This window comes from Megascapheus bottae, chromosome 6 (assembly GCF_031878675.1).
Source record: "Megascapheus bottae isolate mThoBot1 chromosome 6, mThoBot2.hap1, whole genome shotgun sequence".
Taxonomy (NCBI): domain Eukaryota; kingdom Metazoa; phylum Chordata; class Mammalia; order Rodentia; family Geomyidae; genus Megascapheus; species Megascapheus bottae.
This window is the reverse complement of record NC_143514.1, coordinates 36722681-36748459: the sequence shown is the minus strand read 5'-3', so window position 1 is coordinate 36748459 and position 25779 is coordinate 36722681. Positions and strand designations below refer to the sequence as shown.

At 35.8% G+C, this 25779-nt stretch overlaps 1 protein-coding gene across 3 annotated transcripts; it reads right to left on the bottom strand.

The window, feature by feature from the left end:
• Window positions 1-7143: 7143 nt before the first annotated feature.
• Zranb2 (zinc finger RANBP2-type containing 2) lies at window positions 7144-24285 on the bottom strand. Of its 3 annotated transcripts, XM_090334610.1 has the most exons (11): window positions 24174-24284; window positions 21061-21113; window positions 20868-20976; window positions 19885-19967; window positions 15349-15425; window positions 15059-15193; window positions 13522-13685; window positions 12459-12545; window positions 10656-10814; window positions 9402-9476; window positions 7144-8897 (listed from the first exon to the last, which is right to left on the bottom strand). In XM_090334610.1, exons 1-10 carry the CDS (start codon window positions 24227-24229, stop codon window positions 9443-9445), a joined length of 957 nt encoding a protein of 318 aa, XP_090190736.1. In that variant the 5' UTR covers window positions 24230-24284; the 3' UTR covers window positions 7144-8897; window positions 9402-9442. The 3 variants fall into 3 exon arrangements, with proteins under 3 accessions (XP_090190736.1, XP_090190735.1, XP_090190737.1); XM_090334609.1 differs by lacking the exon at window positions 9402-9476 and having other exon boundaries at window positions 24174-24285; XM_090334611.1 differs by lacking the exon at window positions 7144-8897 and having other exon boundaries at window positions 9412-9472; window positions 24174-24283.
• Between the last annotated feature and the right edge of the window lie 1494 nt (window positions 24286-25779).

Sequence of the window (25779 nt, the reverse complement as noted above, 5' to 3'; positions counted from 1 at the left end):
AAAATTTAGAATTCTATTTGAACATTTTAAGGTGTCTCTGAGCTGTCAAAATGGAATAACAAATCAACTGGAGATGTGAGACTGGAGATAAGTGTAAACTTCAGAGACAACAGTTTAAGGCTATGTCCTGACAGTTTGAGTTTGGACTGTGTGTGTTCTATCACACAAGGTACCCACAATGAGAAAGGTACCCTTTTAGAAAAAGCATAAACATCATAAATGTCCTCTTGAATAGATTTATTTTTGCCAGTCCTGGAGCTTGAACTCTGGGCCTGAGCACTGTCCTTGAGCTTTCTCTAGGGTAGAGCTCTACCACTTGAGCCAGAGCACCACTTGGCTTTTTCTATGTGTGTGGTACTGAGGAATCGAACCCGGGTTTTCGTGCATGCTAGGTAAACCCTCTATCACTAGGCCAAACTCCAAGCCCTTTTCTCTCAAGTTCTCATTACATAGTTTAGTTGTGACAAATAGAGGTGGGCAGTTCAATCTCATGTCTTTTATGGTTCTCATGATCAGAATCTCCTGCTTTAATTTGAAGTGGCTTATTTTCAATTCCCCAAGTCTTATTTCCAATCTCTGCCACTTTTTTGTTAGTAAGGCTGAGAGTTTTCCTATAGCCAAATTCAGAAAGGCTGGGAGATATTACTCTTAGATGAAGAAAGCAAAGCAAAACAAAAATCTAAACCAAATAAAACCAAAAGCCAAAAACTTGCAATTGCATTTTCTGCTTTGATTCCTGAATGGTTTTCACTGAGTTTAGAAAAATTAAAGGTGTTTTTGTTTAAAGATTCAATCACATTTTATTGCCATCTATAAGGCAGTGTGATTTTGAGATAAAAATAGACATTGATGTGGTGTAAATGGCTTCAGAAATTCAGGCATTGATATTTAATGTGATGAGATGAGACAGGGGTCTGGAAGAGGTGATTAGGTCATGAATCGGACCTTATTAAAAGGGAACCCTATAGAACTCTTTTTTGATTATCCAATTTATGTTATTTTGATTTAACCACACAAAATGGACTAGAGCAGACATAAAGATATAGAAAGTGTTTCATACACATCATACAGCCATCACGTAAATGCAATTGATTATTGTTAAACGTGTTACTAGAACAATTTTCAACAAATGCAGCTGGAAAAGCCAGGCATCTTTATGAAATGAGTGAACATAAATCTCTCTTTTGTTTAGTACTCATAGATTTCCTTCATTTGCAAATACCAATAGTCTAACCAATTACTTAAGAATATTTTACTAAAAAGAGTGGCCAATAATTTCTTGTGCATATCGGCTTGTCAAATTTACACAAATACAAATGGTTACATGTTTATGTTACATAAAAAGTCATAAAATGGGACAAAAATATGAGAAGGGGTATCAATATGTGAGAAATAATGCACCTTCTATCTGGTGAATATAACTAACCCCTCTATACGTTAAAATAGAATTGAAAAAAAAGCATATGTTATCTCTGAAGCCCCATTTAACTGTAGCCCTACAAGTCCAATTGTTATACTATTTGTACAGCTCGATTCTTCAGTACCACATACACGGAAAAAGCCAGATTTGGTGCTGTGGCTCAAGTGGCAGAGCACTAGCCCTCAGCCAAAGATGCTTAGGGATAGCACTCAAGCCCTGAGTTCAAGTCTCATGACTGGCAAAAAAAAACCTAATTTGTAGGAGCTCTTTGTATAAAGATATCCATCCACAGGTCCTCATATGTCTACTCTATCATTTGCCTTTTACCTTTTTCTATCATATTATGATTTATATTCTGGAAAATGTACAGTTTTTAATTTTTTTTCTGTTATGGGGCTTGAACTCTGAGCCTGGGAGCTTTCACTGAACTCTTCAGCTCAAGGATAGTGGATAGTGCTCTACCGTTTGAGCTACAGTACCACTTCTGGTTTTCTGTTGATTAATTGAAGATGAGTCTCATGGACTTTCTAGTCAGAGATGGCTTTGAACCATGATCCTCAGCCTCCTGAATAGCAAGGATTATACGTGTGAGCCACTGGCGCCTGACTATATTTTCATTTTTGAGGAATTCTGTTCAGTGCATCACCTTTTAATACCTGAATCAAACTTACATCTGCGAACACTTTTGCTTAATTCATACTTGTCTTAAACCCATGTAGATTTTTAAACTTTTACTTTGTAGTAAATGTTAAGATGATCGCTAGTTTGAAAATTGTTGCATGAACTAATGCCACTTATTTAGCAAACTGTTACTCTCTTGAAATCCTATTGTCTGTACTCATTTTCACCTACTACAATATAATGTGGAACCCTGGACCTAAATAATAATCAAGTAAGAAGTAGGCTTTCTTGGAGAAATGGGCAATTCAACAGCAGAGAATAGCTAAGCCTAGAGCATCCTGGTCTGAAAAAAACCTAAAGAAATGTATAGGAGACAACAGGATAGGGACATATTTTTATTTGCAGCTCTTCTGACAAAGCTGGTGTAATTCTTAGCACTTGGTCTATACAGAATTGATTTAAATTTTTGCTACCACTAGCTTTAAGCAATTTAAGTATGAATGACTTTACTACAGCCAAGTTTTCCATGCTTGGCACTACAGTTTCCTCCATCAGTGACTTTCTCAACAGATTGCTTACCTAAGGACAGAAAAAAAAAATCATCTATATATGCAACTCCTTTCTGGTACTGAATCAGGAAACTATAGGTCCTTGAACTTACTTCCCCACCTTCATTAAACTCTTCCAGGCAGTCAGGTAAGTTTAGCAAGGTTCAATTCATCTCCTTTTCTCAAATCTCCATTGCTTTTCAAAATCTGTTCAATGTACCAAAAACTGTTGCCATGTTTCAGGTGGATAGGTTAATCTTGCCTCAAGTTATTTCTCAGCTCCTAAGTTACTTCTCACCTACTAATTTGTATTTTATCAATTTTTGGTATTCTTGAAATGGCACTTTGACATTTAAAATCAGTTTCTCCTACTCTATAGATTTTCAGTCACACATTCCCAAGCACTGCTTTAGCTGAACATCAGAAGGTTTGAAAATTCCAGTTAAAAACAAAATAGTGGGACCAAGGGTGAAGCAATTCAGTAGGGGTACTGTTAGAAATGAGTGATAACAATGCAGGGTGAGGACTGCAGGGGGAAAATTGGGAGAAAAGGAGGGAGTGACACTGTTGAAGAAAATGTACTCATTACCTGACTTATATAACTGATATCCCTCTGTATATCATTTTTATAAAAAATTAAAATTCCATATTTAGATTTTTTCCTTTGTAGTTCTGTTCTCACTTTACCTCTGCTGCCATGAGAGTAGAATCTCCTTGGAGATTGTCCAGGGCTGTTTTGTGGCCCAACAGTTTAGACATCCCAGGTATGACTGGGAGTATGTTCATTTGCTCCTTACAGGAAACAACAAACATCTTCCTACTTGTGAAAAATAGGCTTTGTTAGCTTTTTCTCAACACCTACTGATATCTATTACAAATTTCAAAACTAAAGTTTTTCTCACCAAAATATAGACAAATTATTTGTTCTATATTAGTGCCAAGGAGAATACACAACTGGTTAAATTCTCTTGAGAAATTTAACATGCATTACTGGCTTCACTGAATACCTGAGTGCTAGCTAAAAATGATTAAGGTTGGGGCTACTGGGCAAAGAGAAGCTCTTCTAGAAACATTAACTTAGTAAGTTTTAAATCCTAGGATGGTATCCTAGTGTTCTGAATGTTCCTAGTGTGAACATGTTTGCTGTTCAGCAAGGTTAACATAAAGGACCTCACAAAGAACTGGAGGTATGGCTCAGTTGTCCAAAAGAAAAAAAAATCTGAAAAAGTAACTTAGTCCAAACCCCAGCACTAGCATGTGTAAACACACGTACACACAGTGGGTGATAAATATTGAATATATGCAAAAAGTACTAGTTTAATTCTGGAAGGCAAATGAAAGGTTTTAAGCAAAGAAATGACATGGTAAGGACTCATTTGGTAAAACAGTGATGAAAGACAATCACTGTTTGGGTAAGCAAACCTACTAATGGACAATTTAGGAAGCAAACAAACAATGGCAGTGTCAAAAAAGTACAGTAGGCTTGGGCTTTGCAGTTGGATAGGAAATAGATTCTTTAATTCAGATGCTAAATCAATGTGAAATGTGCTATGACAGTGTATTGGTTTGATATTTTGATATGTACACACAAGGCTAAGTCTAGGAATCTGAGAAACGCAATTTCCACAAGGTAGATCCCATTATTTTCATTTAATAGGTATACCTTATGCAAAATGATCATGCTTGTGGAGCAGTCATCAGGGACTAAAACTGAAGACAAGTAGTTGATTCTCATGGGAGACATTTTACACATTCAGTTTGGAAGCTCCCTACCTTGGGATGACCTCCTTTTTTTTTTTTGGTGGGTCATGAGACTTGAATTCAGTCTAGTGCTGTCCCTGAGCTCTTCAGCTCAAGGCTACCGTTCTAACCCTGGAGCCAAGCCTTCCTGTTTTCTTGAGGTTAATTGGAGATAGTCTCAGGTTCTTTTGTGTCCGGGCTGGCTTTAAACCTTGATCCTCAGAACTTAGCCTCCTGAGTAGCTAGGATTACAGGTGTGAGCCACCGTACTGCCCCATGGGATGACTTCGTTTTTTTTTTTTTCCTTTTTGCCAGTCCTGGGCTTGAACTCAGGGCTTGAGCCCTATCCTTGGACTTTCTCAAGGCTAGAGCTCTACCACTTGAGCCTCAGCACCACTTCCACCCAGGAACTGAAGCCGGGTCTTTTTGCATGCTAGGCAAGCACTCCACCACTAGGCCAAACTCCCAGCCCAGATGACCTCATTTTTAACAAGCCACATAGATGTTCCAGTTTAGGGAGGGTACATAACTGTTTGGGGCTCAAGATAAGGTCTTCAAATCATGATTGAGTCCCATCCCCAGTGCCATAGAGGTTCGCCTTCCTAAAAACATGAATATACCCAGAAAGGGTATGCCCTAAGCTCATTTTCCTCATCTATAAACCTTCCATTAGTTTTCCCACTTCACAGAGACTAAATATTCTGAAGTATTTTATAACACTCCCTATCTTTGGCCTCAAATCCAGATTCTCAAAATCTTAACTATTAGGGTATTTAATCATTTACCTAGCACTTTGTTAAAGTAACGTTTAGGAACTACCATTTTTCTCTTTTATCTGTCTGCATTAATACAATATCCTCTAAGAATCCAAATAGTCTCCAATACGGTTGACACAAAACAAAACAAAAACAGTATTTCTCAATAACTTGATTCTAATGAGTCCATTCCTTCTGATATTACCATCACTACTACTGAAGGGCCTATTCACAACTTTGATAGTTTCCAGCAACTCTTCCCTGTTTTCATTACTTACTTCTGTTTGGAGGACTAGGGAGGCCTATCAAAGGATACGGGAGCAAACATGAAAAAATTCTTACAATGATCAAAGCTTTAACACTTTGAGCAGTAAAACAAACAGTACAGACTAACAAATCTAGACACAAACACCTAGAGATAAATCTTTATTGAAGATTTCCAAATAGGTGAAGACATCCACCCCTTAACAAGTGGTCAATCTTAATTCTCTTGTTCATATACTGATTGGGCACACTTAGTAACTTGTTCAAAGGAATAGGTTAAGGAAAAACAGGTAAAGTCTATTTTAACCAAACGCTAAAGATTAACATTTTATAGCGTGCACCACTCACAGGTCACAAAGTTACTTCAATGGTGTTCTTTGGAAAAACCTATAGTCCCAGAGGTATTAAAAAAAAAAAAAAGACAAACTGTAACAACTCCCTGCTCTAACCAGCTACCTATTCTCCAGTGAGAATATTTAAGCAAGAAAGATGGTTAGAACTCAAGATAGTCAAAGTTTTAAATGAAATAAAAAAATTTTTAGTTTGCTGAGCACTGGTAGCTCACATCTATAATCTGAGTTACTGAGGAGGAATGAGATCTGAGGATCATGGTTTGGGCCAGTCTGGGTCAGACAAGTTTGATACTCTTATCTCCAACTGAGTACCAAAGTCAGGAGTAGAGATGTACCCCAAGCAGTATTCCACTAGCCTGAGCAAAGAAAGCTCAGAGGCAATGGCCTGCGTTCAAGCTCCAGGACTGGTACCAAAGAAAAGAACAGCAAAAACAAAAAAGGTAAATTCCTATTTAAGTGTCCTTAAGCAAAATTTTAATTTATTTACACAGTGTATCAAAATTGTGTACTACTTCTAGAAATAGAATATTACAACTTTTTGGCTAAAAACAAAGTTATACTTTTAAAACATTTCAGCTGGACAATGATATCTCACAAGTAATCCTAGATACATGGGAGGCCAGACTGGGCCTCTTCTCAATCTAAAACTGTGTACAGGGGTATTCACCTGTCATTCCAAATTACATGGGAGAATGAGATTGGGAGCACTGACATTCCAGACCAGTTGGGTAGAAGAATCCGTAAGACTCCACTTCCATGGAAGCAAGCTAAATGGTGGCGTGCAACTCTGATTCCAGCAATGACTAAAAGTCTAAAGTAGGCAGACTGTTGCTCAGCTGCATGCTTGTTTGGGAAGACCTATCTCAAATATGACCAGCAAAATCAGGGTTAGGGGTATGGCAAGAGTGGTAAAACACTAGCCTAGCAAGTGTGAGGCCCTGAGATCAAATTCCAATATTGTGCCATGCCCTCCCCTTGGCCAACGAACTAGGTAGTGGAAAAATTCCCCTACCTTTTTACCAGGATCCACAATACTAGATATGAATGCCAGAGAGCAAGAGGAGATAAATTTGTAAATAATCTCCTAATTTATCTAATAGTGCTTAGAAATGGTAAACTTAATTCTTGTTCTCACTTAGGACATTTATTACCCTTACCTTCAATATTGTTCAGAAATTCCAAAAAAGAAATAAAAGAAACTTGGTAGTGAAAGAGCTGCAGCAGTAATTTAGGAAGCATGCTATGATAATTCTATTTTATTTACTGGGAATAAGTCATACAATATTCGAATAGGCATATTTATTATGAAAAAAATCAAAGCACTTAAGGTTGTAGTGATCATTTGGAATCTTTTAAACTAAGCATTAGAATAGAAACCTACCACTTAAAAATCGAATGAAGAAAAACTTCTTAGCTTAAAAATGAACATCCAATCACAGCTCAGAATTTTTTAGTTTATTTCTAACAAACACCACTTGATGCTTGACTCACAGATTTTATTTACATTTGTCTACAGTATTATTTCCTTATGAAATGAACTGGTACAACTCAGTTAAACCAAATGAAACCATAATCATCTGAATTGTCTGTAAACTATTACCTAAATTTAGAACCTTGCATTTGCTTAGTACAGCCAAAAATTTGAATACAGAAAGCACAAGAATAAACCAATGAAACATCTATTGTTTAGAAGATCACCCAGGCAACTTAGAAGGTGACTTTCAAAAAGTCAGGCACAATTACAGGAGAATAAAAGTTCTTGTGCAACCTACAACACATGTAGCAAGGAAAATTAAGACATAAAAACATGGGAAAGCTTGTTGTAAAAATATTATCAAAATATTTCTACATTTTTTTCATCTTTAGATTAAGTGAAGCGAAAAAACCCACTCACTTTAAAATAAAAAAAACATTTTGGTTCATCTACTAAACACCATAAAACGCCTTTAAATTGCAGCAGACAATATTAATGGGGTAGGGGGAATAACAAGAAAAGGCGATTAATACCCCATAAAACAGCCCCCAAGCACTATTTTTGATATCCCTTAAGATACTTACCTTGCATTGTCTTCGAAGGTACTGTTAAGAGAAACCTTTCTACTTTTAAGCCAGAAAAACAAAATGGAGTTCAAATGACCAGATACTAATTCTGAGAAATAAAACTGAAAGCATTTTAAGCCATAAAATTGTTCTTGAGTGAATAAGAATTGTTTTTGCTTATTAAATCATATAGAAATAAGCATTCATTTGTTTAGAAGAAAACTTCACAAAGCTTGTTGAAAATTAAACATCTCATGGCAAACATTCTTTTAAATTCACAATATCTTTGTTGGCCTTTCAAAAGAAACACACCTGGAAAGCGCTCTTCAATTGGCTTATTAACTACGATTTAGCCTTTTCAATCCTATCGTATTTGACAACAGGATTTCTAAAGATCATCAATAAAGCTTCTTAAAGTTTTAAGATAAACATTTTCAATAAGATGTTGCTTTCAGTAGACAGTATCAGATGAACTGTTAGGACTTTCTTCCTTGCCCCATAGGTCAGAAAGGAAAACCATTCTCCTTTTACAATTTGTTTTTGCATTATAGATGGTGGTGCAAAACTGGTAATAAAGCTGGATAAAAGAAAGAAAATGATTCTAAGGCACCCTGAAACATAGGGAAACTAAAATAAAGAAGTTTCAGTTGGCAGCTCTAAAACTTAAAAAACCATTCTGACATAGGCTGATAACATAAAAAGGCTTTTCTCAGATCAACATAAACAGATTGTTTCCAACTAATTTAGTCTTGCCTTTAAGTTAAGGCAAGCCTAGAAAGTCCTGCCTTAGGCAATAGATGGGATGTACTTAGAAGAATTTAAACTAGGAAACGAAGTATGCTTATGATTTTAAATGAAACAAATGGTTGTAAAATAATGAATATAACAACTATTTGAGGGGAATTATGGCTTAAAATGCAATTTACTTTTCCTTTCACAAATAAACACAGTTGTACTGTTCTGTTCTGAAAAATCAATAAAGGCATGCACCTCTACTAGCAGATTTAGCACTTCTGACAAAGACATCAATTTCTTAAAAAATATGCTTCATGCACTGTACTGGATTTTTTTTAAGATGTAAATTTTAATACACTATTTCTTTTTTGAACTTGAACGGGAACCAGAATGGGATGATCCAGAAGATGACCTGTGGTGCCTGCAAAACATAATGAGAAAAAGCAAGCAATGTAGTAAGCAAGAGTTAGAGTTCACCATTCTTTATGATTAAAAAATAATAAGAAAACCTTGATGCTGGCAAAAAGAATAATTAAGAACAAATTTACACACATAAAATCACCTTTTGACACTTTGCATGTGAGCACAGTAATGGTATAATTTCAAAATTCTACAATAAAAATGAATTTTTTTCAAAATATAGCCACCTCTCAATTATTTAAGGCAATGAAGAAAAGCCTTGCCAAATGCATTGTTACAGAGAAGCTAAAATAATGGCATATAAATTGGTAATGGGAGTGTGTAGACCAATCAGTGATACACTTAGAATAGTGTAGTAAGTCCATATGTAAAACATATAGCAAGGCTGTGTATGGGAAAATATATTCATAAATAATGAAATTTGGGAAATCTGGTCACATAGATGACTGTACAATTAGTTATAGTGTTATATTCATGCAGCTAATATGAATAAGTGAATATCAACCTGGGTAAAGTAGTGGTGTTCCGTAGGGGTTGGCCCTGGGCTCAGGGTTGTTTAGTGTTTTCACCAATCACCTGGCTTATGGAATAGAGAACATGTTTATTAAGTTTAGATGACAACAAAACTAGGGGGATTATATGTGGCTAAGATAAAAATTTGCAGAAGTGGTAAGAAAGCAACAGAATAAATTGCACTCAAGTACAGAGTAATTTTCTTACAAAGAAACAAATAGACAAAAACAAGACTAATTGTGTGTAATCTCAGTATCTACTTAAAAATAAAATCATTCTGTCAATGCAGGAATGAGATAATCCATTATCAAACTTTCATAATCCTAATTTTTTGAAAGAGGGCAAAATTTGCCAAGATTACAAATGAGCCAGCAAAATAATATAGTTGGATACTGAGATCTAAGACAAAACTAATGAAGCTGTATAAGCCTGTTATAGAAGACATTGAAATATTATAATTACTACCATCGCACTGGTGGTTCAACCTTAGTAATCCTAGCTGCTCAGATGACTGAGATGTGAACAAGAGCTGGAACCAGCCTAGACAGACAAATCCTCCAGCAACAAATGAGGCATGGCTTCAGGGGTGGAACACCAGCTTTCAGTGAAAAAGCTGACCAGAGGTCTGTTCTGAGGCCCTCAGATCAAGCCGCATAAATAATAAGTAACTATTATATATATAATATACATATACACAGATTAAGTAATCTAGTAAAGGTTCTCTAGAAGAAAAAATGGACTTACAACTGCAGGTAAGATTTTCAATTAAGGAAAAATATTCTTATGAAAGGAATAAAACAACTTGTTATGGAATGCATTCATACATACTTAAATGAGGACGGAGTCCTAATGATCTTGAATGTTAGTATTAGATGGCCTAGAATTCCTACTATATTTAACTAGAATAGCATAAAAAATATATAAAAATCAACTTCAATATTATTTCAACATACAGCTTTTGAGTTGTAATCTTTAAAAGACAAAAATAACGGAGAGTTGGCTATAATTACATGGAGATAAAAATTTCAGCAATAAAATTATCAGAGAATGGCTTGATCTGTACCTTTTATAAGCAACTCCATTCAGGTAAGAAGCTAAACAAAGCAATCCAATTCTTAAAAAGGATGAAACATCTAATTTAAAATAGGAGCAGAGGAGATACAAATCTAACCTTTAACTAGGAAGTTTAATTTATGCATTAAATACACTTAAGAACACCCATTCTTATTTCTACAGAAACCCAAACCTTTCGGGTGACCGTGATCTTGTTCGTCTTTTTTTTCGATCACCAGGTGAGGAAGATCTAGAACGACTTCTCTTTCTGGTCCTCTCAGGAGAAGATGAAGAACTTGAATAAGATCTTTTTCGTGGGGAAGAGGAGCCCCTGTGGGATCTGGAGCTGGATCTTCATTGATTGAGAAACAAATCAGACATTTCATTAAAAGAAGAAATAAAGATAACCATCCAATTTCCAAAAACAGAAAAAAAAAACCTCATAACTATTAGAATTTTTATAAAAAGGAATACTTACAGCTTACTCAACAGAAGACTTCTGGATCAACCATGAAAATATTCTACTTAAATACAATTATTTTAATCTTTTTGAAAAAATTTTAAGTAGTTACCTTTATAACTGAAAACTGGCTTACTATATCAACATACAATTTAAATTTTCTATTTAAGGCTTTCATTCCATTTAAAATGCATAAATAGTAAAATCAGCAGATAATTGAAATTCTATAATTTCACTTTTAGAAATTACATTCTTCCATTCAGGGAGAAAATATGAATCTTCTACACAACTTGAGGGAAATCTAATTTCTTGTGAAACTCTTGCAACTTATTAGCTACACTGCTACAGAAAAATGAAGGATATGGTATAGAAATAAGAAAGAACTGTAGCTATAGCAAATAGCTAAATATCAAAGAAAAGTAACTTTAAAACTTGCATATTCACAATATTTATCTTCATGAAACATCAATATTCATGAAGCATGAAGTGTTGACATTCACATGTTTCAGGTAGAAGTAAATATGCAGTGTCTAAATGCAAATAGTCTTCATTTACATATTTTGACTGAAGGAATTTAGCTCAAACTTCCCAAAAAATTCACCTTTGGGCTTAATAAAGCAGAAAGCCCAAAAGGAGAATTCTTTGGAAAGTTATAAGCACTTAAAAATGTTTAGAAAGAATACAAAGGCTATTCTGTACATCTAAATGACTGGTTCTCAAAGGAAATATCAAACATGAATTTTCAATTAAGTACAAAAGGTCTACAATACTAATACATACTGGAAGTTCTCTATTTGTACTGCCTTAATACAAAAGTGCATATAATTTTTAGTGTGATTAAACTGCAGTTTCCCTAACTGCTAGGGCCACTGTTAAACTTTAGTGTGAATTTCGATAATGGGAGCAAAATTTAGTATTTCATTAATTTCTTTAGAAATTGTTTTGCTCTACTGGGTTTGACTAAATGCAATATAAAAATTTACACCAATGCGTAAGGCCACATACAAACTAAATTAACATACTACTGCTTTTGCTTTAAGAGAGGTGTCTATTCTACAAATACAACTTATAATGCCACTTAAAATTAAAGAAGTGAAATGCGTATAGCATGCCCTAGAAATCGTTCTGATACAACTGGCAAAGCTGTTTCTGTAAGTATCTCACTTTTAGAAGAACTCTTGCTTTGAGGGAATTATTTTTCTTTCACTACTATGAAAATCTTAATACACTAAAGCTGTAGTGCTATTACGTGGCTTTACTTTCTTATCTGACCATATTCTAGCTCCAAAATAACAAATCTTCTATAACACAAAATAATCACCTTAATTCAATCATGGGAATGTCTTGGCACACTGCTGGTAATGGAAACATTTCATGGTGAGAAAATTAAGCCAAGGTAAGTGCATTAGTTTTCTAAAGCTAAAATGAAATTGACAGAAGCAAAATAAGTGGGTGGGTGGGGGGAAGCAGCAACACCTTCTGCAGCTTTTAAATATTTTTCCTCTCTGTTTTACAGAGAGTTGCTACCTCATTCACCTTGATTTCGACCCACGAGATCTCGAACGTTCTCTGGAAGTGGAACGAGACCTTGACTGCGAACTGGAAGAACTTCTTGAACGGGACCTGGAACAACATGGAATCATTTTTTTTCCAGGACCATTTAACTTAACTTTGTGATATGAACAGTGAAAAAAAAAAGTTCATTTTCATATAAAAAGTTATCTAGACAATCTACAGTTTCAAAATAGAATTACCTTAAGCTTTTTACTGTTATAATAAAAAAAGTTAAAAGACTAGCTATCACTTTGAATTTGATTACACTAAAACCACTAGATTGCTCTATTAGTTTATTAGACAATGGACACTTTATAGTCACCAATAATTCATTAGAACTCACCTAGCACTAATATATCCAGAAGACAAATTTTTTGGACTGTTCTTTCCATTTTCATTTATAAACTATTTCCTTATCATCTAGCTGGCATTGAGCTCTAAATGTTGAGGTGTATATCTGATCTGTTTTTCCATTTACTTAGCACACACCATTTAAAGGAAAACATACACAGGAAAATATGGGACAAGAGAGATGGCCTATTTGAGTTCTAAAATTCAATTTTCTCCACTAATATTCTATTGTTAATGTTAACTATAAAAATCACAGGTACTATGTACTTTACACTACAAAACAAAAGAATATTTAAATCCAACCCCAATTTAATGCTCTACTTATTTCTGGGAACTCCAAGTTAGTATTACATAATAGAACAAGTACTCATGAATTTATTTTAACATACAGAAATCTCCCTTTCATTTGCTAGAAAGTGTCTTAATGTGAACTAAGTATCAAAACGTAACTATATGAAATTAAAAATTTATTCTAGTAAATAATATTATGCTAAAGTAGGATAAAGAAGTGTCACATTTTGCATTTTTGGAAATTCAGACATAACTTCATGATACCAAAATGAAGTCTTTCAAAAGATGATTTGATTAAAATGTTTAAAATACAAATAAAAAGCTTATTTAGTTAAAAGAAATAAGTAAAGAAGTTAGATACTGACATTTTGACTGATGTTACCCTTGACCTGTACCCGTTTACCTGGACCTAGACCTTGAACTTGAGGGGGAGGATGAGCGTGATGAAGATCGTGAAGATCGAGACTTTGAGCGACTTCGTCTATTAGATTTCTTTTTATTACTATCTTCTTCTTCACTGGCATCAAGATTATATTTTGAGAGATCAGCATCATCTTCATCCTCATCCTAATAAAAATTTAATTACATTTACATGATTAGCTATTATCACCTACCAGAAGAAAATAGATTGGTATACTAGATCTTTTCATATGCATGTTACCAAGAGCTCAAAGCAAATTGACTCTCAATTCCAGAATTTACCTATTAAATGTCTCTACAGCTATACATACTTGACAACTGTCTTGGCACTTGACAATAACTCCTCCTTTCTTCCTACTATTACGTCCTAGCAAGTTAGGTGTCAAGAATTTAAATTCTGCTGGGTACCAGTAGCTCAGGCCTATTTTGTAGCCAGCCCAAGCAGGAAAGTCCCTCAGACTCTTATCTTCAATCAATCACTAAAAGGCTGAAAGTAAATCTACGGCTCAAGTGGTGGATTGCTAGCCTTCAGCAACTCAGAGATAGTGCTTTGGCCTAGGACCTGCTACCTTCCCCCCCAACACACTTATTTTGAATTGACCTCCATAAAAGTTGCTGATGCCATTGCTTCATGCTTGTAATCTTAGCTACTCAGGAGGTTGAGACCAGAGGACAGAGGTTTGATGCTAGAACTTTCTGTTCCCAGGCAGAGAGCTCTCAAGAGTCCACCTCCAATTAACCAGTTAAATGATGACTGGTAAATTAGCTCAAAGAGGATGAGTAATAGCAAGCCCAGTGAGCTCTTGAGGCCCTGAATTTAATGTATCAACATACACACACACATACAGAGATACATACATACACACAAGCATGCACACACGTGCACACACACTTTTATAACTTTTGTCTCCCATATTAAGCTCTTATTAGACTATCTCTGGAAAATTATTCTGCCTCATAAGGTCAGACTCAGAAGAATACTAGATTTGTATCTCTAGAGCAAGACTATAAAATTTATACTCAAGTCCTATAGAACAAATATCACCGGAGTAAGGTGAGAATTTCTTTGTTATTCTCTCCAGTGTTCTAGCCACCGTGGCCTAGTTATATGAATTAAAAAAAAAAAAAAACACACAAAAACATTTCTGGCTTATTTTCCATTAACTTTCTGCCTGAATGTGCTTTCACTCCATCTTCTTTCTCTAAATACATCTCAATTCTCAGCTCAGGTTTCATCTCAGAAATTTCCCACTTACTTTATCCATTAGACATACTATGATTTCCTAACACTACCAATATCCAAACCTGTTCATTTATACCAACCCCCCCTCTAAAATTTAGTAAGAGAAGGATGATTTTCTCTTAGTCACCATGATATCTTCAAAGCAAAACTCTATTCACAAGATTAAAGTTCATATTTGTGTTAATATATTTTCACCAAAGTCCAAGGCTGCCAAAAACATTCATATTATGTAGCAGCTCAAGTAACAAAGGGTATGAAATAGAACAACATTGCTTACCTCATCTAATTTATATTTAGAAAGATCTTCATCCTCATCCTCTTCTTCTCCCTCTGATTCTTTATCTTCAACTTCCTTTAATATAGATGCAGGACCAACTGCTTTCCCTCTGTATTTTTTCTTTTTACGTCCGAACTATAGAGAAATAATTTCAAAATTACTTCTGTAGGCTGAAAACACATTACTATTATTGTACTTACAAAAATAAGTCATTTAAAAATGTTTGTTAGCACATGGAATATCGTCTAATATTTCCATAATTTAAATTGTTTATACAACTAAGAACTTACCTCATCATATTCACCATCCGATTCTTCTCTTTCTATGTACTCAACATTTTCTCTTTCATTAAATCCACCACCATATCCTTAAAAAAAGAGCATAAATATGACAGCATTTCAGAATAACAATATTATGTCCATACCCCTTCCAAACAGAAAAATATAAACAAAATCAGTTGTCTATCCATTTAATAATTTTCATTCTTTAAAGTCTTGGTTTATTTGGTTTTAATGTCAACTGTTTCTTATTGTATGGTTAAAAGTCAGTCAGGTATTAAGTAAATCATACATTTTAAGGTAATACTAGTATAAAACTAGGGATTCTTAAACATAAAGACTTCAAGAAAAAACTTAAATTTGCCAAGAATAGAAATTTTAAAAAATGTTTCAACTTTTACTTTCTGAAAATAACTACATTAATAAAAAACACCCTTTTCCCTCATTGCATCGTGTGTGTACACACGCACATGTGTGTGCACATGCATGCACATCTACCCTTGGGCTAGAACTCAAGGCCCCAGTACTATCCAAATATTTTGCTCAAGGCTACTGTTCTACCACTTCAGCCACAGCTACACTGCTGGATTTTTCTGGGTAGTTAACTGGACATAAGAGCCTCATGGACTTTTCCGCCTAGGCTGGCTTGGAACCACTGATCTCAGGTCTCAGCCGCCTAACTAGCCAGATTATAAGTGTGAGCCACTCATGCTGACTCCTTCACTGCATTTTAGATAAGAAAAAAAAAAAAACTATGAAAATCTATGAAGAAACATCTGCTAACCTGTACAGTTTAGTTCATAGAGGTATTCTGAAATATGAGCAAGAGTTTCATGCTTAGATTAGTAATAATTAAAGATATGAAATGACCTAAAGAGTAAGATCAGAAAGTAAGCTGTAATTTAGGTAGCTAATTTTGCAAAGATAGGCAAAATACATGGAGTACCTCCTGGAGCTAACCAGGAGTTCTTTAACTGACTTTCTAAAAGAATTTTGTTCCTGTTTCAATCTTTTTCATTAAATCATTATTTGGTAATCCACTTTTCAGATTTTTAGCTTAAACACAGCTTTCGCAAAGAAGATTTCAGTTGCCTGGCTGTACATACTGTTTTGCACTCATGTACCCCAAGTACAATGGACACTGATAATACAATGTATATAAAACACAATTATGTAACATTTAAAGAATTCCAATTTTTTAAAAGGTTTTTAACTACAGTTTAAAATAAGCAAACAGAAATACTGTTTGGATTAAGGTGATAAAATGGAAATTGAAGAGAAAAGGGAGGATGAATTTAATTAAGGAACTAGCTGGACATTTCATTTATTCTATTTTCTAAACAAGAAATTCAGTTTCTCAGAGTTTAAAAGAATACCCGTTCCATTGTATTAAGATTGCTTCCATCCAATAAGTCTCAGAAAAAGAAAAGGCAGATAAAACTGTGAACTGTAAATTCCAAGGGGGATAATGGATAGAGAAGTTACTGCACAATGTTATGGCATTAATGTTACCGACATAAAGTTAGTGATCTTTCTCAGAGGGTGTGCATTAAGCTTCTTTTATTATCAGTGTCCTATGGTCACATGAACCTTAGATAAAAGTTACTTGATACCTACAACTGCTACTGGCCAAAACATATACTGTAGCCATTTAAGTAGAAAAAGTTCAAGAAACCAGAATGATGCTAAGAAAATAAGTGAAGCTACTTGGCATTTACCCAATTGTCCTGAAACAAGGACATACTAAATCCACTAGCACAACGATGTTCATTGCTGCACTATTTACCATAGCAAAGATATGGAACCAACCCAGATGTCCCTCATTTGATGAGTGGATCAACAAGATGTGGTATTTATACACAATGGAATACTATGCTGCTGTCAGAAAGAATGGCATCGGCCCATTTGTAAGGAAATGGAAAGACTTAGAAAAAATCATATTAAGTGAAGTAAGCCAGACTCAAAGGAACCCAATAGTCTCCCTCATTTGTCATAATCAGTAGGAATCTTGGGCTCTCCTAGCAGAGATTCACAATAGAACAAAATGTAGATTCATAAGGCCATACAGAATGAACAAAATGTAGATTCATAAGGCCATATAGAATGAAATGGACCTCCAGGATATAGAAACAAAAGCCATATAATGAGTGATTGTTGTCCTTAATGTTATCTCTCATCTCTTTTGCTGTCCCTTTATCTCATATTGTTATAGTATTTCTCCTGGTTATCTTATATATTGTATACATGCTTATTTGGTTATTTGAAGTAGGATAGGGAAGGGAGAAGGGTTGGGATAGGGGGAGAGAAATGGGGACCCAGACATGAGAAAGGGTATCAATGTATGTGAAGTAATGCACCATCTATCTGGCATATATAATGTAACCCTTCTATTAATTAAAATAAAAAAATATGAAAAAAAAAGAAAATAAGTGAAGCAAGGTGAGAAGACATCAAACTATCTACCAAACAGTTTGTTACTACAGCTTCTACAAATTTTAGAAACTTAAAAATTTTGGACTTGACTCTTAAAAAGAGGGTTTTTACAAAAATAAGGATTATTCGATTTAGGGGGGAACGAACCCAAGAAAACAGAAAGGTAATTGAAAGAGGTCCATGTCCTAGTACGGGGACACTCAGGTAACAAAGGAAAGAATAATGAGAAGCTTGGAGACAAAGATGGAGTAATTATTGAAAAAATAAAAACGAACTGCCTTTTTTATCCACATAGTCAAAAGTTAAAATTACTTGCAAGAATATGAGGTGGAATAGAAGGAATGGAAACCGAGAATATTAGTGCATACATTTTTTAAAAAGAATAAAACTCTTTAAAGTCGTAAGGCCTAAAAAATTTATCAGTGGTCTCATAATCCTCAGAAAACAAATAGACTGTGAAGGTAATCTGAAAATAAAAAAATGAAAATAGATAAGTAGTTCACCCGAACTTTATGTAAAATACAAGTAGCTGAGAGATTAATACGAAAATTAGATTATGTCTGATACTTTCAACATTGATAACACAGACATTAAGTCAATAATTAACAAACACCATTGAAATACTCTACAGACTTTTGTGACTCACCTCCAAAGAATTCTGACAATTAACCTAAATGCAAAGAGTTCACAGTTCTATGTTTGGGAATTTGCATTTTTAAAGTTTTTCAGGTGAGTCTAATATATAACCATTATTGCCTAGTATTCTGAAAGGTCTGACCTTTTTGTCATATTAGGACAAGAAATAAATGGTATTTCTAGCATCTTTATTTGTTAGGACAGGGATTCCTAACACCTTAATCTTTAAATCAAAAATTATAAAGCAAATCTTTTATAAAATAAGGGTAAGCTAGGTACTGGTGGCTTGCATTTATAATCTCAGCTACTCAGGAGGCTGAGATCTGAGGCTTGCAGAACTCTAATCTTGAGGTAATCACCAATAATAAGCTGGAAGTGTAGTTGTAGCCTAAGTGGTGGAGTTTAGACCCTAAGTTGAAGTCCTACCAGCAGAAGAATAAAAAAAAAAAAAAAAAGGTGTGGGCGTGGGGTAGTTGAGGAGTGTTGGGTGCTAGTAGCTCATGCCTGTTATTCTAACTACTCAAGAGGCTGATAAGACTTAAAGATCATGGTTCAAAGCCAGACTGGGCAGGAAAGTCTATGAGACTCTTATTTCCAATTAACCATCAGTAAACCAGAAGTAAAGCTATGGCTCAAAATGACAGAGCTCTAACCTTAAGGAGAAAAAGCTCAAGGATAGGATGGAGCCTAGGCTCTGAGTTCAAGCTCTGTGACTTTTCAAGATAAAATATTTCAATCATATCATATGCAGGAAAAGGATATTAACATTGGAGGCTATATAAGCCAACCTTAGAAAACAAAATGTATCATTCACTTATGGAAGTCAGACATAAAAAAATTCAAACATATACATTCATTTATATACCAACTTACAGATTCATATATGTGTATATGAACACAACTTGAATACAACTAAGGGATAACTTAGGAGAAGATTAACAAGAGGGGGAAAAGAACAGAGGGTGAAGAATTTTGAAATATATTTTGAATACAGATGACAGGCTGTCTGCAGCTATGAAAACTGGTCAAAGAAACCTGTCTAAATTGTATTGGGGGGAGGGGAAGTAAGTGATTACTACTGACCATAACACTGTAAACCTATTTGAAATGCAACAATGAAATTACCCTCTGTGTATGAAGTGAATTAAAATTCTTAAAAAAACAAAAACAAACCAAAAAAAAAAAAACCAACCCAGACTTGTGCTTAGGTGTCAACGGCAAACCTTTCCGTGAAATAAATTTTGCTTTGCTAGAAAACAAAAAGAAAAAACTGAAAAAAAGATGATTGGGAGGGGGAATGGAGGGAAAGTGGGAGAAAAATATGGGAAGGGGTATCAATGTTCAAGAATTAATGTACCCACTACCTGACAAATCTAATTGTAACCCCTCTATACATCACTCTGATAATAAAATACAAAACAAAACAAAAAAAAGAACAAAATCATACTTCTATCAGAAAATCATTTGGTTTTATCTTACCTGTTCTTTCTTCTAATTTAGCATACTTTGGAGTATTACACATGTTACACTCTGATCTTCTAGCCCAATTCACATTACTGCAACTAAAATAGAAAGAAATACCAGATCAGAAAGCTATAATAATTAGAAAAATGCTGTTATTAGACATCTAGACTCTCAAGATAAAAATCACTGTAATATCAAGGATAAAAGAAATGTGGATGTGGGTGCTAACAATTGACTGAACCTCTGAGGTAGAGAACAAATCTATTCAGTAATATAAAATGCCTCTGTGATACTGAGAAACAATACATAGTAACTTCAGATTTTGCCATCTTAGGAAAGAAGTATAACCTTAAAGTTCCTACAACTTTCCAGTCTCCAAATTAATCTCTAATAAAATGTTATGATACCCTTCAAATATTCTCTTCCATAAAGGAATGGTTTAATTTATTAAATTCCATAACATACCAAATCCTCTGAATCCAATACAAAGTTATGCAATCAAGATTTATATAAGACCCTTCCCTGATTCAGTGTTCTTTCATATAGGATTTATCTGCATAGTAAAGATGTTGAAAAAAATCAGTACAGAAGTAAATTTATTTTAGAATAAAATCTGTCCAATTAGCCATGGTATTTGATGACAGACAATTTACTATTCTAAAATTACTTTGTAAAACAGACCAAATCAATTCTGTTATATATTTCATAATGACAGAAGTCAGGCTGGATATTTGTAATGTTGCTCACCTGCTCGGGTTATCAGGTAACACATAAATATTCATTTACTGGTAGATATAATCCCCATCATAGTAACAACAAAACCTTGGAAAGATACTAAAAAGAGAATCTAAAATTTCTTTTCACAACACTTAAATATGACATGAAGAGTAGGCAACTACAAACAAGCCTTTGATGTGTCAATGTAGTCAGTAAGAATCTATAATAACTAATGGCTGGATATATTATTAGGAAAATGGACAACAATTTGAATCACATACGTTTTACATTGCCAGTCATTAGCACTAAATAGGCCTCGGCTCTTTTCTGCAAGTGTCTTCCCTATTTCTGTGCCCCCAGCTTTCATCATCTTGGCCTCAGTTGTTTTTTCTGAAAACAAAAAAAATATGCAATATAAATCTGGCAAAATAATCTATATATCAAGTATTACTAGAATCTTCACTAAGGACTTACCCCGACCACATCGATTACAGCTGGTTCTTCTGGCAAAGTTTACATTTCCACATCTGAAAAAAAATATTTATAGAAAGATCTTAAAATGTCTCTATTTTCACATCTCCTACTACGTATTTTAAGAATATAACTACCTCTAATTCATTTGAGTCTGTTAATGTTAACATTATAACTACAGAAAATCTAACAGAAAAAAATGAATTGCGAATCACAAATCCAGGACAAATTCTGATCTTATAATATACCTGCTAGGAAACCTTAAGTTTTTTATGGTTTGTCTCATGCTATCTTCATATCATTAATTATAATGGAAACTCTTGGAAAGTCAATATATAAGGGGAGTTTAAAAAGTAAAACATCCAACTAATTCTCAGTATAGGAAATAAAAGTAAATATGAAAATGTGATGTTTTCATGAGAAAAAATAAAATTATACAGGTGGATCAATGGATTGAGGGGGTGAAGGATAAAGAAGGGCTTCATAAACCCTGATGAAATTTGTTGTTTTGTTTTTGCCAGTCCTGGGCTTGATTGAGCTCAGGGCCTGAACACTATTGTCCTTGGGCTTTCTCAAGGCTAGAGCTCTACCACCTGCGTCTCAGCACCACTTCCGGCTTTCTTCTATGTACGTGGTACCTAGGAATCAAACCAGCATGCATGTTAGGCAAGCACTCTACCACTAGGCCAAACGGCTGGCCCTAGATGTTCTTTTTTAATAGGATGAAAGATGGTGAAGAAGAAAAGTTTATTAACTAAAAACATATTCAGTAATATTGAAATTCAGTCTTGTGGTGTATTTACAAAACCTGAGACAAAGAAAAATAGCTCAACAACCAAATCAATAAGGAAGAGTTAAAATAGTATATCTTTTTGCTTTATATTTAAAAACTACTAAAGTAATACATGTTAAATGCTCTGAAAACATGCAAAGCTTAAATTAAAAAGGGGGAGGGCAGGAATTTGGCCTAGTGCTTGCTTAGCATGCACAAAGGCAGGGTTTGACTCCTCAGTACCACATACGTAGAAAAAGCTGGAAGTGGTGATGTGGCTCAAGTGATAGAGCTCTAACCTTGAGAAAGCCCAAGGACAGTGCTCAGGCCCTGAGTTCAAGCTCCAGGACTGGCAAAACAACAACAATGTTACAACACTAAACTGAATCACTTCTAAGTAATTTTTAGGAGTTTTCCCCCTAAAAAAGTATTTCTTATGACCCTAGTAAGCGCCTTGAATATACACTCTAAAAATGTCTTCTGGATTTATACATGTCAACAAGTAATTTTATTTTTTTAATGAACTGAAATGCACAAAACTATATGCATTTCTCTCTTCAGGAGTGTCAACTTAAGAGTGAGGGAAGGGGTAACATTGGTCCAAAAAAATGCATTCATTTTTTGACTTATATTAACTGTAACTCTTCTGCATATCACATTCATAGTAGCACTTTTAAAAAAGTGTCATTCATTGCAAGCATTTGGTTGCTATTAAGAATAGAGTATTTTTTTTGTCAGTTCTAGGATATCAACTCAAGTCCTAGGCACTGTCACTGAGTTTTTTTGCTACAGGCTCTAGCACTTGAGCCACAGCAACACTTTTGGATTTTTTTGATGGCTTTCTGGAGATAAGAATGGCTCCCACTTTCCTGCTTTGCTAATTTTGGGCCGGGATCCTCAGATCTGAGCCTCCTGAGTAGCCAGGCTTGTAAGAATGAACCACTGGCATCTCAGGACAGAATACCAAGAATATTCTTTACTGTAGAAAATAGCAAACTGTGACCACTAATACAGTCAGAAGTTGTTCCAAGTGTTTTGAAGTGTCATTCTACTTACATAAACGACATTCCTGGCATAGAGTCTATTCAGTCTGAGTCTTTGCATGGTCTTAATTCTGAATAACTATCAACAACTATCAATGTTAATATCAGTAAGTAATCAATATCGGTTAATTTCTCTTCTCTACACACACCATTCACATTCCTTTCCATGTGTTCGTTGTAAAACAGCAATTGTATGTTTTTAATAAAGATAAAATACTTAAAAGTGGTGGTCAATAAAAAGAACAGACTAAACCTAGGGTTGTTCTAATGTTTGCTCTTCAGTCAATTCGTGGCTAGGGACAAGAAATGTTGTTGCCAAGGCTGACAGGACAGCATTTCCACAACTCCACTATTGGTTTTGGTGTGTTTGGAAATAAAGGTCTCTCGGACTTTCCGGCCTGGGTTGTTTTTAAACCAATCAATCCCTCCCATTTCAGCCTCCTGAGTAGATAAGATTAACAGGCATGAGCCACCTCTAGCGCCTGGCTACAATGTCTTTTTTGACGTTCCCAAACAGTTACATCTGCTTACCCTTCCTTAAAAGATCTGATGGATAACCGAGTTAAGATCAACAATGTTTAAAAACAACAACAACAACAAGGCAATGTCACTGATACATGTACTCAGGCATCTGAAAAGGCTAAGCGGGCAAAAACACACACTCTGAAGAGGGGGAAAGAGCTTCATTCCCTGTGGAGAAATTGACACATGATGGAAGAAAAAAAAAAATCAGAATTTTCCAAACCAAAGACATGAGGGTAGGATAAAGGAAATCAACAGGAATTGGAAAACTTGATTCACCCCTCTCCCTCCCCCCAAAAAGGACCCAAACAAAACCAGGGAGACGTCAAAATGGTAAAGGACGAGTGAGGGAAAGCAAGAAAACGTGCAGGCTAACAGGAATAGATAAAGTTCCCCGGGGGGGGGGGGAGTCACGTGGGGAGCCCCGGGCGCGCGCCGGCCTCACCCCGCAGCCTGGGCCGCGGCGGTGTGCAGAGGCCCGAACTGGGGGAGGGGGTGGGGGAGAGGCCGGGCTGGCTCCCCGTCAACCAGACGCCACCTCAGACAGATCAAAGACGAGGGGACGTGGCCGCCAGATCCAACACACAAGCTTCCCCCCGCCCAAGACTCTCCCTCCCCGGGCGCCGCTTCCCGCCCCGGAGCCGGCAGTTCGCCCCCTCGACCGGGCCACGATGAGGGAAAGGAAGAGAGAAAAAAAAAGTCATAATGAGGAATCGGAAGCTTCCGCAAAGCCTCCGCTAGGAAACTCCGCCCCAATCTGAGGTCTTTCTTACACTCACTTTTTATCAGGGCAAATCCAGTCCCCGTCACTGACTCGGAAATTTTTGGTCGACATCTTGGACGCCGCCACTTACCGCCGCCACCCGCAGCTACGTCTTTACCGGAGGGAGCGGGTTGGGGGCTTTCACCTTCTCGAGGCTGTCCTCACACTGCCTGATTTCCAGCCCAGCATCGCCTCGGGTTTGACGACCGAGCCATTGACACCCGTGCTGAAACTGAACGTTACTGTCCAGGCTGAGATATCACGGAGATTGTTTCCTGGCCCAAAACTTATCATATAAATGTCTTTTCTAAGACCAACTGAACAGGCGTCTTTGGGACAGCCTATGCAGGCGGCCTTCGTGGCACTAGAATTTTCGGAGAGCCCCCTACAGGCGGGAGGACCCCTAAAGGAAAGTCCTTCCGCTCTGGTGGGCGGAGCTAGAGGAGCCACGGCGGAAGTGACTATGATTCGTTCAGAGGCTTGGAGGGACTGGTTTACCCATTGTGAGTTTTGTGGTCGGCTAGGATAGGTTATCCAAGTTTGTGGAGGTTACATTAAAGAAGGTTCATGACCCAGTTCCCTCACTCTCCCCCCTCCCAAATAATTTGGTATGTTTATTTGGACATCATCATATAATGTGCATTTATTTCAAATGGGGGGGATTTTAGGGTTTTTAAAATATATTATCTTTAGTTGTACAGAAAAGTACAATAAAGCAGTTTATTAATACAATTTATTAATAATAGTTATTAGTGGATTAAATTCCATCATATTTAAGTAATTTTGCTTTATTTTTTAGCCAGTCCCCATGTTTGGGGAAATGTTAATTGTTTTATCAGTTGATCAGTTTGGTTCACTCTTGCTTGTCACTACTGAGTCCATGTTGGCTTGTAAAGCCAAAGATATTGTTATTCTATTTTGAGTTTATGCATACAACACTCAGGAACTATTTTGGTATTGCGAGGGTAGCTTAAGTGGTGCTGTACCCATCAGTATTTCACATTCATTGTGTATAATGTGGGATGGATCGTGCATAGCTCCAGCTCTCTCTTTTATTCTGACATTTGTGTGCAAAGTTCAATTTTCCTTGTCCCCTTTCAAGAAATACTAGTTTCTCCTTGGAGTTTTAGCTGTTTGTCATAACTATTAGTTGACTAAGCCCTAACCTGGAGCAGAATGGTGAGAGAGAGGAGAGAAAGGTGTGATATTGCCTTCACACCCATTAGGTAACAGAAGCCTCCTTTCTCAGTTCCTTGTCTAGAAATACTGTTTCTCATAGGTATTACAAGCCAATACCCACATCCCTCGCTTTTATTAAAGCCCAGATAAGAGGGTGTTGGGGAAAAAAATAAAGGAAAAGGGGAGATAAAACAAGGGAAAGAGCCACAGATTCTTCCACAAATTTTGACCTCACAGAACTTTCCTTATTCATCTGGACAGAAAAGTATTTTTATTTGTGTGTGTGTGCATGTGTTTACCTTCAATTATTGAGGCTTGTGCTGTCACGCTACAGATTCACTAGGCCTATGGTCAAAGCTGTTAAATCCACACATTTCATTTCTCTAGATTTTGCATCTCTGTCCCAGTTTGCCTGTGTTTTTTTTTTTTAACTTCTCAGAGTC

Excerpts from the sequence above, each read along its gene's own strand:
- Zranb2 (XM_090334609.1), bottom strand. The coding sequence starts at position 24,229 with ATGTCGACCAAAAATTTCCGAGTCAGTGACGGGGACTGGATTTGCCCT. Across the intron at positions 13,686-15,058 it reads CTAAATATAAATTAGATGAG|GATGAGGATGAAGATGATGC; the intron begins GTAAGCAATGTT and ends AATTTTTATTAG. Across the intron at positions 8,898-10,655 it reads AGATCACGGTCACCCGAAAG|GCACCACAGGTCATCTTCTG; the intron begins GTTTGGGTTTCT and ends TATGTTTTGCAG.